This window comes from Babylonia areolata, chromosome 11 (assembly GCF_041734735.1).
Source record: "Babylonia areolata isolate BAREFJ2019XMU chromosome 11, ASM4173473v1, whole genome shotgun sequence".
NCBI lineage: Eukaryota > Metazoa > Mollusca > Gastropoda > Neogastropoda > Buccinidae > Babylonia > Babylonia areolata.
The window spans coordinates 11,764,286-11,779,929 of NC_134886.1; the positions used below are offsets into that span (position 1 = coordinate 11,764,286).

Here is a 15,644-nt window from a genome sequence, read left to right on the forward strand (position 1 = left end):
CTTCAAGAGCCTGTTAGGACTTCAGCTTGACCACCAGCCTGAACCTGAAAAAACAACAGTGTAACGGACAGGGCGTCGAGCACACACCTGTCATTACAATCAACTGTGACTTGGATGTAGTCCATGAGTTCACTCACTTCGGCTCCACTGTCACGGGCAGTCTCTCCCTAGATCCCGAGATCAACAGGATTTGAAGAGCTTCCACCAAATTTTCTAGGCTGACCAAGAGAGTCTGGAAAGAGGAAGCTGACCACGTACACCCAGATCACACAGTCCACAGCGCCTGCGTTCCAAGTACACTGCTCTACGGCAGTCAGCCCTGGACCCTCTGCACCAGACAGGAACGGCGCCCCCACCTTCACAGTCTGGCGTGTTCTGGGCATCAGATGGACTGACCGCGTCACGAACAGCCAGGTCCTGGCCCGCGCTCACTCGGACCTCACACCTCTTCACCTTGCTCCAACAACGCCGTCTTCAGTGCACGGGTCACGCTGACCGCATGTCTGACAGGAGGAAGAGACCTGCTGTATGGGGAACTGGCCTCGGGCAGGAGTCCTCAATAGCGTCCCCATCTTCGCTTCAAGGATGTCTATAAAAAGACATGGAATCTTTGGACATGAACACTGAAGGTTGGAGGACACTGCGCCCTCTGGTTGGAGGCAGGAACTCAGCAGCGATCTACGAAGGGGAGGAGCTCTGAGGGCTGCTGAAGAACAGCGGCACTCGCTGGAAGAACAGAGCCAGGAGAACATCAGAAGATAACGCTTTCATGTGCAGTCGCTGCGAATGCGGTCAAGACAGTCACCCCCACGTGGGCATTGACAAACATTGCTTTGACAGCACATACCAAGACATTCCTGGCGCAGATCCATGGTCTCTCGAGACTGACGGATGCCACCGAATAGAACAATTAAAAATAATGATTATAATGATAGTAATATGATAAAGTAATAGCATTAGTATTTTATTATCATCATCGTCGGTTTGCTATCATCATCATTATCATTATCATCATTGATGGTGGTGGAGTTCTAAATTATTGTTCTGTTCGTCAGTAATAATACCCAGTATATATTTTCCGCTAAAAGACGTCCAGTGAAACAAACCAAAGAGGGACAGGGCGACAGGAACACCGACGACAACTTGACCTTCAGGTACACAGTGCAGGAGGCAGAAATAGGGTGTGGGGGTGTGGGGTGGCGTGGAGGGATGGGGGCTGAGTGGAGAGACCCGACGACGCTGATGTTCTCCAACAAGTCCAGCTGTTAATTGTCTGTCGCGCGTTGCCCCCGAAAACTCGGCACAGACGTAGCAATTTGTCTGGAAGTCCACTTGATAATTGTTCTTTTCCCCAAAGAACTGGACTTGCCGTATTGCACATCGGTGTGCCAGAAAGCTATATTCAGATACCGAGTGCCCCTCGTTCAGGAAGCCTGCACTTGTTCTTCAATGACACAGCTAACGAATGATGAGCGAAACATGGAAAAGCCCCGGAATGTAACACAATGTTTCTCTACCATGACTGGGATGCTGCTGCTCCTGGTTTCCTTGCTGTCCCCGACTTCTATTCAACATAGTAACATGCGGAATTTCGGGTTGCTATGCAGGAGCGTCACCTTCCCTTGACGTTGTCAATAACGATCCTGGACGATCTCAACGAGACGAAAAAGCTCAACTGATGCTGACTCCTTGTATTTACTTGAAAGAAATACCACCACAGTCGCAACACACACATACAACACACACAGCCATCTGATACCATCCATTAGTGTTTTTATGTGTCGGCCGCCTGAAGAGATGATGGAACCACAGGTGAAGGGCGGTCTTTTTGCTTTGGACAATGAATTCTTTCTTCACGAAAAGTAACGTAAAATCTTTTCATCTTTTAAAATCAGACAGGTCAGCGAAATGGGGATATCAAAGAGTCAACACCCATTAATAACACATTTTAATGTCCCCAAGTCAAAAGGGAGTAAAATGAGACAGGGGCATTACTGGAAAGATACCTCATGAAATGTGTTTTAAACCCGAACGTTGTAATGTGATTACAACTTAAATCACGAGAGTTTTGTCTGTCAAGCATGCACACACCGCCGGCTACGTATGCAAGCTCTCTGTTAAAGTGAAGGAATGTGAAAGATTCAAACAGTGTACAAGAGTGATTTTCTGCAAGTGTGTGTGTGATGGTACCAGTGCCATGACATAATCCTTTTCCTTGATCACGATCAGTTGTTTAGTTAATTACATAAAGCGTCTCAATAGATAATTATGGAGGGTTGACATTTTTTTCAATATTGTTAAAAATTCAACCAGGTCAGAAAGAGAGACATGTAGTATGCGAATCTATCATTCAGTGAAAACGCCCCCGTTTGCAGCCTGCAATAGAACATGTGAACAGTGTTATCAACCAAATGCTGCTGAATGTGTGATACGAGGAGAACGGCCCTATCAACAGGATATCATGAATGTGTGAGTTGAATGAGTCAGCCTTTTTTAACAATGTGGTGTTTCTTGACCCACTGGTAACAGGTGTATAAAGGTGAATTAATTCGATCAAACTTCATGTCACAAATACACACACACACACACACACATATATATATATAAATGATTCTGGTGCAGTGAACAAGAGCTGATAGATTGGCGGAAGATCCTCCTTCACCGTTACTCAGCCATCACAGATAACACCATAACTGCAAGCCACTGATTATGATCAGGATGCCGTGATCAAGTCGCATCATCCCCTGGTTTGCTTTGGATTATAACTCTTCCCATGGAACTGGCCGAAACCACCATTCCACCGTTTTGGAAATCTCTGAAAAGAATTACCATCACAATGTATTTCAAGACCTTATATTCCAAAACTCTTCTCTGTCAAGGCAAAGACTGTTACCACTGGGATATTGAGGAGTGCGAGAAGTTGAAAGTCTTGGTTTCAGCTTTTCTTCAAAACAACATCAGCACTGTGACCTCATCCCTACTTCATGTGCCTGTGACCTTCATCAGGCCCTTTGGCCCCATGTCACTGACCCTGTCTCTGATAGAGCCCCACTCCCTGTCAGTAGCACCAACTGATGACTTAAAGGTCACACCCCCAACAAGTCCAATACCAGAGTAGCCTCATAAGAGATGACTTCATCACCTGCATCAATTCCACCAGCAGCTACATCAGCCAATGACAGCCATGCCATACTGTCCTGTATCAACACTCCTGCATACGTCGTCCTGCACCCCCCCACCCCCCCCACCTCCTCCCTGGCGCCAACACCTCCTTCATCTGAGGATCCCAGACCTGTGCCACACATCACCACTCCTTTAGGAGGAAACGTAAAAAAATAAAATAAAACAAAAACTATGTAGGGAACTTTGAAAGAGCAGTGTAGGAGTAATGTGCCTGAGATGTTCACTCATTGCAGGAAAGAGCAACAGAGCACTTTTGTCTTTTCTGAAGTTTTTGCCATGAAATGAAAAAACAAAGATCCTGGATTTGTTCCCAGCAAGTCTAAAACACACACACACACACACGAAAAACAACAAAAAACCATGGACAGTTAACTTTTAAAAAACAAAACTGCCCTCAATAACCACACACAAGCAGAGATTACAGTTACAGACAAAGGGCATTCACTCACTTCTTGTCAGATGCTATAAGGAATACACATGTCCACGAAAATGTGCATTCTACACTGTGAACCAGACAGCCCTTCACAATAATATCAGTATGCTGACATTACTAACCCCTCCCCTGGACTAGTCTGCATTCACATTCTCATGTAACCACCTTATCTTTAAGCAGTCATTAATCAGCTCATATATATCCATGCAACATACTGCTTGCATTCCATTCTTTCATCTGCCATGTTTCGCCATAAATCCCCAGCAGATACATATGCATACATACATACACAAGCAAGAAAACACATCACATTCCATTTGTTGTTTAAAAAAATTATATTAATAGGTGGTGGTTTTTTTTTGTTTTTTGTTGTTGTTTTTTATAGTGTTTTTATTCTCTGAACTTTGCCATGTGTATTGCAAACCCACAATCAGTGGACTTGGAGGATGATAAAAAAACCCAACGTTCACACAAGTGGACACAACAACCTGTAAAACATACCTGCTGCATGGAACCTGTCTTCTGTCACTGAAACAATTACACTTGTACACATGCACACCCACAAAGATAGAAATAGAAGGAAAGGAAAATATTCAGAAAAGAAGTGGTCAGGAATCTGGAGAAAAAAAGAAAATGTAAAAATAGCATACATTCATTTTTCTTCAAACTGAAGTTTACTTTCCAAGTATGGTGGTCTCCCATGATGGAAATTCAATCTGAAAGAAGAAAATTAGGTTTTCAATTTCAGAAAGAAAATTTAGTTGCCCCCAAAACTTTAGTACAAATATATTTTTTATTGGACATTGAAAAATAGATTCCTTGCATCCAACTCCGGAGTCAACTTGTTCATAGGGATTAGCACAATATGCTTATGAATTAGGGAGGGGAGGGATGAGGAGAGGGGAGGTGTACAAGATAAGGTAAAGGGAGTAAGGAACAATTTTAAACTGACTGTGAAGGTCTCACTTGTTCACTTTGAGGAATTCTCAACTTCCAACAGTACAGATAGTAACAGTGCAGCTGCTGACCTTGCAATGCTGGCATCAGCAGCATGAGGGCATGAAAGCCAACCAACGCTGAAATCATGCAGACCCCTCATTCTCCTTCCTCTCTCACACAGATGCCTCCTTGTATGACAAAACCCTCTCCTAAACACACACACACAATGCACGCACAAGTTTTGATTATGCATGTGAACACTGATCTATGTATTCAGTTCAAGGAGAGTGCGGTCTTGTGACTGACCCACAGTTGGTTTTGTGGTTATAATATTTGTAGATAATACATTGTAGATTGGATGAAGGTGATTAGAGCAATTACAGCAGTGGATAAAGATTAAAGCCAACTGTTCACAACTGTGCAATGTGACTTACAATTATTTTCTTCACACAAGAACACACTCAGTACAATGTGAACTTGTACCAAAAGTCATATAAAATACAAAGATGGAAAAGTTCATCTGTTTCTGTTTTGCCTTGTGATGGTGTCACTCTGAAGGATCAAATCATCCCCAAAGGCTTTCTTTAAAGAATGTGAAAGCATCTTCACAAAATTATTTTGATAATGAATCCCTGCACTTTTTCCTTCACAATAATGTTCTGGCATGAAATATGAACATAACTGATTTTTTTTTTTTTTTTAACATACTAGTACACAGAATCTGAATGCAGAAGTCATGACCAATTGAAATTTGGAGAAGAATCAAGTAAATTTCCTTGTCCATGGTGCTTGAGTATATTCAGAGTCTAGCAAGTTAGTACCAGAACAAGAGTGCCAAAACAGAATGTAGCTGTAACCTGAAATCTGTCGACAGATCTGACAGGTTTCAAACAGCACGAGCCTGAGGTTCTGATTCACTGCATTATCATAAACACTCCCTCCAGATGTGCATGTAATTATTTCAAACACTTATACTGGAAGTGTCCAAGCGTTTATTTTTCTGAACCTTCACCGAGGACTGAGGCATCCATCAGGTGGACATTGGGAAGAAAGCTCAACTGATGTGCTTCCTCACTTTATCTGATTCAATGTGTGCTGGAGCTAATTATCAATTTCCCAACTCACACAATGACTGTTCCCAAGAAAAACAGAATTTTACATCACTGCCATGTGAACAATCAAACTCATGACTGGTTCTCAGCAGAATTACCATTTATATTATAATCCAGTCATTGAAAACCCTCAACTAAAAGAAGTTCATACACAGAATAAAGTTTATTTCATGCCAGTATGTCTTTGTGGCACTGATTTTCAGTAACTGCTAACAACATTCTCAAAGGGACAAAATAATAGGCAAAATATGCACACTTTGTGTCAACAAATACATCAGTAATTAACCGCCTAACTGGAAAATTTTTATTTTACAATAACAACAAAATAAAAGACTTAACAAAAAAGTCCTCCATTCAACACAGTACTGACCTTGCAGCACAACCAGCAGCACTACACAATGAAACACACTGAACACATTTCTGTCTTGTGCATTATCTAAAAAAAAAATCCTCCATAAGGTATATCAATCATTTTCAGAAAAATGAGTAATACAGTCAAGACTTCATTCACAGGACACCCACAGAGTTAATACTGTTAAAAAATGTTGGAAAAAAGTTGAACACCACTGTTAATCTGACAGCTGCTGTAATGAACGGATGGAGCAATGGTTAAAATGTTAGTTTCTGATGGAAGGCTGTGGGAACTGTGCCCAGAACATCATATTTTTGTTTCTTTTACCTCCAGTACATGGCTCCGGTCATTTGGGTGGGTCACTAACAGGAGTTGTCTCTGAATCCTCCTACTTCTTTCTCTGCTGTTTCAACCACTACTCCATACTGATCAAACAAACACAGTGACCACAGCTGACAACACTTGGACACATCACACAACAGTGTATGATGCATTACAGTGTATGTTCCTTCGTATAGTCCCTGTTTGGCAAGTATACTTACCATGTCAAATTGCCTGCAGCTTGCAGAGTGGCAGCTTGCAGCAGTCTGACACAGCAGAGTATAGGATGCCAGACATGTTCTGAAATGGCAGCAGCTCTGCTGATCTTCGCCCTGTGTGATCACAATGTGTCCATGTTCAGTATCATACTGTATGTCAATGAACATGCATGTTACATGTGAATCTGGGCAGAGCCAGTATGTAGCACTTAGATCCCATTAAGGAAAATCACCCACATTAATACTAATTTTGTTAAATTCTGTACTTCTTATCTCCTGTATCTTTTTCTCTTCTTGTCACATCTATGTGTGAGTGTGTGCAAGTGAACACAAGTATGTGAGCTTGTGTGTATACATACACACAATGTGTGTCTTCATAAACAAATTTCAAATAGATGAAAAGGATCATAAATGAAATGTTAACGCCTGGACTCTGGCTTCATACGCAAACGCTCCTTTTACTGACCCTGTTTTGACACACGGCAACAGCAGCTCTGGTGCAAGAATACCAAAACTTGTGATACTGGTTCAAGTGTACTAAAAACACAGACCCATGGTTCTGGTGTATGTGTACCAAAGCCAATAACTAATGTGCAAGTGAACCTTTGCTACAGAACAGTGGTTAAGATTCCATAAACTACTGGTTTTTGTGGAAGTGTTTCAAATGTCACAAACTTTGCCTTTGGTTCAAGAGTATCAAACGCCACAAACTTGAGGTTTTGGTAAAAGTGTACCAAATCGACAAACAGGTGGCTCTGATGTAGATGGCCAAAAAGCTGTTAACTAGTGTTTCTGGTGCCTGTGTGTCAAGTGTCACATACTGGATGTTCTAGTGCAAGTGTATTAAATGCCACAAACTAGATGTTCTGGTGAAAGGGTACCACATGTCACATACCAGATACTCCACTGCAAGTGTACCAAATGGGACAAACTACTTTGTTGCAAGTGTACCAAATGTCAAAAAATAGATTCTCAAGTGCAAGTGTACTAAAAGCAGCAAACAAGTGGATCTGGTGCCAGTGTACCAAAAGCCACAAACCAACAGCTCTGGTGCAGGTATACTAAAAGCCACAATCTTTCAGCCAGTGTCGGCCCAGATTCCCTGAGTTATTCATGTGACAGACTTCACAAAACTTCCTCTGACAGAACAATGATGGTACAAGGAACCAAATTATCTTTTTTATCCAAGTGAATGGAGGCTTCTCTCATCTGATTTAAATTCCACCTTCAACTCCATCATGCCCATTCCCATCCATCCTACCTCTCCAAAACATACACTAAATGATGAAGAACCTTGGGTTTTTTAAAATTTTCTTTACCTAAAGAAATGATTCAAATATAAAAATCAACAGCAAATCAAACAATACAGAAAATTAACAGCTAAATGAATTACAGATCAAAACAACACTAAACAGAAGACAGGGGTTGAGATAAATTTTTGTCACCTAACTCACATCACCAGGCAGTATATGCATAACTATTTGTCAAATAATAGACATACACAAAAACCCCAACTCAAGCAAATCAATGAAAAAGTTCAAAATACCTACAGGAATCAACAGTCACAGAACAGTAATAAAATCAAAATAAAACCAGGGCATTTTCAACAGTCCAATATCAGTTTCATTTGCATCACTCCTGACTTTTCTTAGGATTTGGTAAATGTTAAAACTCTGTTCTCTCCATCTCACAATCATGTACAAACAAACATACATAATCACACACACACACACACACACACACACATACACACACAAATAATCTAAAGCAATGAATATTTGTTTCCACCATTATCTTACATGGTTTTTGAAGCAGTGCAACCATATGTGCATGAATGCCAATGCATGCATATATGCGGTTTTTACGCAAGTGGGTCATAAGTGATTGAGTTTGTGTACAAGTGCCAATGTCATGGCAGAAATGCTTCCTATTCTCATTATCATGGGCACCTGAATATGTACACATTTATCTCCAATAAAAATTAACAATGACACCACACTTCATCAAGACTGTAAACTCCTCTTCACAAGCAGATACTGACAATTTTTTCTCCTCAGCTAATCACCATGCTTTAAAACTAAATCACATCTCACCAACAAAAAATCAGGTGAAATCATGCCCAGCCCTATCAAAGACAAATTTTCACAGGAAAAGTTGAAAACCCTGATATACTGAATAAAACAAAAGTGTTGAGAAATAAAATCATGGCAATATGTGACAAAGTCCAGCAAAAAGCAAGGATCACAGCCAAGTTTAGTCAACCAGGAAAACCACTGTGCACCTGGCACCCCTTCACTTGGGATGACTCAGGTTAAAGTTGGCAGCGATTCGTGGTCGCCGTCTTTTTCCATGGTCAGATGACCCATCTTCCTTCTTCTGTTGTTCCTTCTTCCCTCTGTGGCCGGAGGATTTCTGATCGCTGGCTTTGACCTTGTGTGCCCAGTCTGGGGTGGAGATGGAGGGGTGATCGGAGTTACTGTTGACAGAGTTCTGGTGCAGGGGTGCTGGGGATAGGCTGTTGCTTTTACTGTCGGGGGTGGGGGTGGAGGTGAGCGTCTGCTGGTGATGGCCGTCCCCTGTGGTAGGTGGAGGCTGTTTTTCTGGAGTCTCCTCTTTCCGCCTTTGTTTGCGGGTAACCTGGGAGAATGACATGGGAGAAGCTAGTTCACGTTCTATGTGTTACAATGGTGATGGCATATCTGTCTTTTATACATTTGATTATTTACAGTTAATCTTTAAAGTTCTCGAAATGTAACTCAACTGTTCTGATTACCATCTTTTAAAAAACACTTCAACCTCTTCAGTGCCTGAAAATTTTAATTAAAAAAAAAGTGCTCTCCCCTTGCCATGGAATTTTGAGGATTCAGCACATACAACAACAAAAAAATTATCACAAAAACTATAGGAGATCCAGAAGGAAAGTAAATGTTTTGCAAAGGAAAACGAATGTGGACTCTAAATCTGGGCTCTTTTCTCAATTATCTTAAATCTAGATAACAATTCAGGCATTTCAAAGGAATGACAATAATTTTTATGCATTAAAAAAGTCTATTTCAATCTCCACATAATGACAACCAGAAAGAAAACATACAAAATACAGCTGGAAAAAGCATGCTTATTGTCTGATACATATGTGTAAAAGAAAATAAAGCAGGTTATATGTATATGATAGTGATCACAACACTTGTAGTCATGTCCGAGCATCAACATATGTGGGTCTGAGAAAAAAAGGGTCTTCTACCTGATGCTCACTTAAATAGTATGTTTATTATCTAGAAACATTAAACTAACCATTCAGAGTATATTAATGATCACAGTACCAAACTCCTATGAAGGAAAAATTGAAATACACGCAGGACGTCGGTGGATATCTTATAAGCACTATGGTAACACTTTTTGCAGGACGTCAGCTGACGTCTTATTGGCACTCAACAGGTAAAAACACATCCACCCCCACCCCCCCCAGCTCCACCCCCGCCCCCCTCCCCAGCTCCACCTCCCCCTCCCCAGCTCCACCCCCCCCCACCCCCCCCCCTCCCCAGCTCCACCCCCCCCCCTCCCCAGCTCCCCCCCCCCCCCCACCAGCTCCACGCCCCCCCTCCCCAGCTCCACCCCCCCCCACCAAAAAAAGAAGAAAAAAAGAAAAGAAAACAACAACAAAAAAACAGCCCAAAAGAAAGCAACACAAAACAGTTCTATTTGTGTCACTTCAAGTTGTGTTGTGTTTCAATTAAACAAAAATATGATACTAACGTGAACAAAGAAATAATAATGCACCACAGAACATCCCGTGTCTAAAACCTGTCCGTCCTCCTAATGTCCAGACTCCCTGTGACATGCCCCTCACACCATTCTCTGACCTATGTGCAACAACTCTCTCTGATCCAACTACTGTATACTGTGTGGTCCTTGGCAGTCTAATGACAATATGTGCCTGGAAAACTGAACATGGAAACAAAAGCAGCATGGTGTTGTTCATCAATCACAAGGGAGGGAGTTATTTGTTTACACTGTAACAGTGTAAACTTTGTGGCCATGAACTTTCAGTTTAAAATAAGTAATGTTTGCTTTCACACAGTAGAGAACTTTCTGGGGATCTTTCATATGATATGATTTTGATTTAGTTTAAAATAAGTAATGTTTACTTTCACACAGTAGAGAACTTTCTGGGGATCTTTCATATCATATGGTTTTGATTTCAGTTGCAAAGAAATGTCAGCTTCAGTGTTAGAATTGTACATCTCAAAAATAAACATGCTGTGAACAAATGAAATATTTTTCATTTCTTCACATTGACAGGGTCTACTTACATGTGGCAACAAATAAAGGTAAATTATTCTCTTTTTTTTTCATTGTGTCAACAGCAAGGCCGAAGCTTTAAGAAAATGCAGATGTTTACAAGTTTATTTGTGTTTGATTATTCATATATTATTTAAGTGTGTAAATAAGAGTGCCGGCTAAAAATGAAGGTCGCAAACTGAGCCTGCTTGCAATGATTAAGGATGAAGTGAATAACTGGGTTAAAAGGAGTCAATGAGACACTTTTCATGCTGGATTCTGACATTGTCACTTCTTCTTTGTTCGTGAGCTGCAACTACCATGTTCAGTATGTACATGAATGGGCTTTTACATGTATGACTGTTTTTACCCTGCCATGTAGGCAGACATACTCTGTTTTCGGGGGTGTGCATGCTGGGTATGTTCTTGTTTACATAACCCACCAACTGCTGACATGGATTACAGGATCTTTAACGTTCGTATTTTATCTTATGCGTGCGTTTTCACATGAAGGAGGTTCAGGTACTGGCAGGTCTGCACATATGTTGACTTGAGAGATTGAAAAAATCTCTACCCTTTACCCACCAGGTGCTGTTACCAAGATTCGAACCTGTGACCCTCAGATTGAAAGTCAAACGCTTTAACCACTCAGCTCTTGCACCCGTCTGACATTGCCACAAACCCTCAGTGAGTCAGTATTCTTCCAGCTGACAGTTGTTCTACACAAGTCATGAGTGGGAAATGTCTCACAGAAAGTGTGGTCATCATAAGAACAGACTCTTAGAGAGATGCACCACTGGTCTCCACTCAAGAGGAGTCACTGATACAGTTTGACTCCACATCTAAGACATTCCTGTCATCAGAACAGGGTTCAGAAAGCATGTGTTACATCAGACTGGGCATGATCAAATACAACCAACATGATTCAGCACCAGCACAGTTCTCTGGTGAGTGGCCTAAGTGCACCTTCCCTGAATGCTCAGCTTGACAGAATGGAACTGAGCACAAGTGCACATAGTGGACTGGAGACGAGTGACATGAAAGATATGCCATGGAGAAAGTATGTAAGTAAGGGAAGTCAAAAACACAAACAAATCTTTTCCTATTGGGAGGGAGGGTGAGGAGGGGTTGGTGGAGAAAGGCAATGGGGGATGTTAATCTAAGATCAAACAAAGGCATCACACAGATGTCAGCATCATACCACATGGATACAATTATTATTTCTATTAATGAGAACACAGCTCTTCTTCAAAAACCCAAACTCCCAAATTTCCATCCCAGATGACGCAAAGGATCCCCTCTTCCCTTCAACCAGGTTTCAATGGGTGTGATCTGGATGCTAGTCTTTCAGAGGAAGTAATAAAATCTTTCCGATGAGATAACATAATCTTTCAGATATGATGATGAAGTAAGAACTGTTCAACAATTTCTGACAATGAACTGGACAACAACAGAGACAAGGTAAGTGAGGAGGAAGCTGCACAGTGAGTGAGGCAGTCAGGCCAGTGTGCCCATGGAAACCTGCTGGGATCAGAACTGTCTTGTCACACACACGGTACTCCCCCCAGCCTGCACTGGTCCTCACCTGCAAAGGGATGAAAACTTCAGTGGAAGATTTAACCGGAGTCACACCTTCCTTCACTTTCTCCTCCCCTCCCACACCTGGTGTCTCTTTGTTGGCCGCAGTCTGACTGGCCACCAGATGCCCATCTATGAGAGGAGCAGTGTGATTGGCTGGCGGGTGTTGTGTGGGCTGGTTCTGCAGGACAGGTCTGGGCAGGGCCTGGCTGAAGGCCATGGGTGGGGGGGGCTGGCTGGTGGGAAGGGGATGGGGTCCCCTATTAGAGAAAGGGGGAGGGGGCTGGGAGAGGAGTGGTTGCCTCCCTCGCTGCTGGCCAGGGGGGAGAAGGAGGGCAGGAGGAGGCTGAGAGAACATGGGCGGACCAAAGCCTGTCGTAATGAAAATAATGTTATTTGGTACATGTCCTGGCTTCATAAACACCAACACTCACACAAACACACACAAAGCAGAAAAGAACCAATTCACTTCAATCCAAGCATTCCACATGAAAGGATTCCTTCCTGAATGTCTGGCGAATACACTTACCATGTCAGACAAAAGCAAGTCACCAGTATTGGTTTGCCTTGTGCTGGCTGTTCCTTTTTGGCGAAGACAGTATTAGGACACACCATCCAGGTAGTTTTTTTGGTTAGACCAGTCAATGAACCATCCACATTGGTTACCTGTGTTATCCCTTCATTCTATGATCAGAAGACACCAAGAATCAAAGCAATACTGGGGACAGTCGGGTAGGAATCTGTGTCCCATAAGGGTTTAGAAAGGAATCTTCCTTATGGTGTCATAATCATATGTACAGTGTCAGACAAAAGCAGACAGCAAGTGGCTGGAGAAGGGTGTTTCCCTCATGGTTCAGACAGTGTCCAAGGGGACTGACTTGTGTATGTATGAATCTGAATCAGTGACACTGTGCCACCAATTCTGATGATTATACAGTGTTGCAAGTGCACACATGAGGAAACTAAAAATAAATCAAACTGGATTATCATAAACATAGAAGAAAAAACAAAGATCACCTGTTTTTCAGGTCTCCAGTTGGACCAATTTAGCTACAGCAGCCATTCCTGAGGACAAGCCCCAACCCACAAAGATCCTACATGTGGAGAGAGAGGAGGGGAGTGGGGGGGAGATAGTATATCAAAATGACAACTTGTGGAGCTTCAACTTGAAGGATGCCAAGCAAGGAACCTCAGCAACTATGGTTGGTTGGGAATTCAAAGAGGGCGCAATAGCCGAATGGTTACAGCGTTGGACTTTCAATCTGAGGGTCACAGGTTCGAATCTCAGTGGCGCCTGGTGGGTAAAGGGTAGAGATTTTTCCGATCTCCCAGGTCAACATATGTGCAGACCTGCCAGTGCCTGAACCCCCTTCATGTGTATACGCACGCAGAAGATCAAATACGCATGTTAAATATCCTGTAATCCATGTCAGCGTTCAGTGGGTTATGGGAACAAGAACATACCCAGCATGCACACCCCCGAAAACGGAGTATAGTTGCCGACATGGCGGGGTAAATAAACAAAAAAAACCCAGTCATACATATAAAATGTTAAATGTTACATGTTTGTCTGAGTGTGTATTTGTGAGTGCCTGAAATCTGATCGAATGACACAGGAAATGAATGATGAGCGCCCAATGGCAGCCGTCAGTTGGCTCTACCCAGGTAGACAGCCTGCTGTGTAAATGACCCCATGTTTGTAAAGCGCTTACAGCTTGGGCTCTGACTGAAGATGGGAGCTATATAAGTATCCAAATCAATCAATGAAACTGTTCTTGGGAAAAAACAACAACAGTCAGACGCATTCTGATCTGGACAGAAATTGTCTGAATTTCTACCTGTGGCATGCCCAGGTTCTTGTGCTTGCTAGTATCAAGTAGTCAGCTGGTCTAATGTCCACAATGCTGTTTATATCAGGTGTAAAGCTAATGTCTCAGCTTTCAATGTCAAGACTTTTGCAGCAGTAAAGACAGTATTCATTTGCCGGGCAGGAAGGTCTGACAACAAACCACCGGTCATCTCACAAATAGTTCTGGACAACTCCTTTCTTATTAAGAAAGTTCCCCCCACAAACCCCCAATAAGCTTCCCTGTGCGAATGCAGACATTTGTCAGTTGCTGCATTTTACTGGCCACTGGACTCTGTCCTCGTCCGTGCATATGTCTGAAAGAAGGTGGATGGAGATGGAAAGAGGAACCAGTGTGTGTACCCGATTTTTTTCCTTTAACTCTGGTAGTTACATAGCTGTCCCTGTGAAAAGCTTTGTCCTCCAGCCACCCACTAAGGCAATAAACTTACCCTGTGTCTCCCAGACACCACAACAAGCAGGAAGGGTGTACGGCTTATAAGGGATGCATCGAGGAGGTTCAAAGGGACTTTCATCATTAAGGGCAGATCCTAAAAAGTTCCTTCTGAAGTGACTGAGCTTCCTGAAGTCATCACCATCATTCTTGTTCATAGCCAGGCCTACCGCACATGGCCATCCAAACTGTCAGACCTCTGTCACAGTACAGAGAACAAGATAAACAGTATATTCAGTATAATCTCAGTGTCCCCAGAACCTCAGTGGGAAAGCTTTCAGTGTTTTGAACAATTGTGTATTTTTAGCAACTGTGGTGAGTCTGGGTGCAAATGCTGCTCTCCCATTCCATTTTTTCAATTGGAACAACTCCAGGAATGATCTGGTCAAGTAGAGTCCCAGCCAGCATGTGATAGCCATGTGTTTCATGCTTCCTCCAGGGGTTCACACACATTTTTAACAACTCTCTCAAAAAACCTTTAAAACCCAAAAGTCCAAAATCTTTAATCTATCACAATGGGAATCCTGATAAAAGCAGAGTATTCTGAGTGAAGGGTTATGCTCTTTACAAGAATCATTGCCTGCTACACAAGATGATAATTGTACTTCTGTTCAGAAGAATCAGATTAAAAAAAGCTTAATATTGTACTTAAAGTGTAAATTTGTGCTGAACATTATGTGACTATGCTTTACTGACAGAAAAGATCTAAACCTGGGTAAAATTTTTTAAATGCCTTAAAAAGGCATGCACTTAAAAATATCTTATAAACTTTTAATACCTGTATGAAACCTGTCAATATCCCCTCAGCATTGATGTTTCTGACAGAGCAAGGTCAGAGGGGAAAATGGTCGCTGGTGAAACATGATGCTTTCTTGATGTGTCAGTGAGTATACCTCCCACATGCTCTCCTAAGATTTAACGCTGAATGTG

At 42.2% G+C, this 15,644-nt stretch overlaps 1 protein-coding gene across 3 annotated transcripts in view; it reads right to left on the reverse strand.

Moving 5' to 3' along the window:
• Positions 1–3,546: 3,546 nt before the first annotated feature.
• The window catches only part of LOC143287529 (5'-3' exoribonuclease 1-like), a 107,416-nt gene continuing 95,318 nt past the window's right edge, over positions 3,547–15,644 (reverse strand). The window contains exons 38-39 of one of the 3 annotated variants that reach the window (XM_076595575.1): positions 12,422–12,786; positions 3,547–9,195 (exon numbers count right to left, since the gene is read on the reverse strand). In XM_076595575.1, the coding sequence (XP_076451690.1) occupies positions 8,851–9,195; positions 12,422–12,786 (710 nt within the window). In that variant the 3' untranslated portion in view covers positions 3,547–8,850. The remainder of the gene's footprint in view (positions 9,196–12,421; positions 12,787–15,644) is intronic. The other 2 variants (XM_076595576.1, XM_076595577.1) reach the window with 2 other exon arrangements.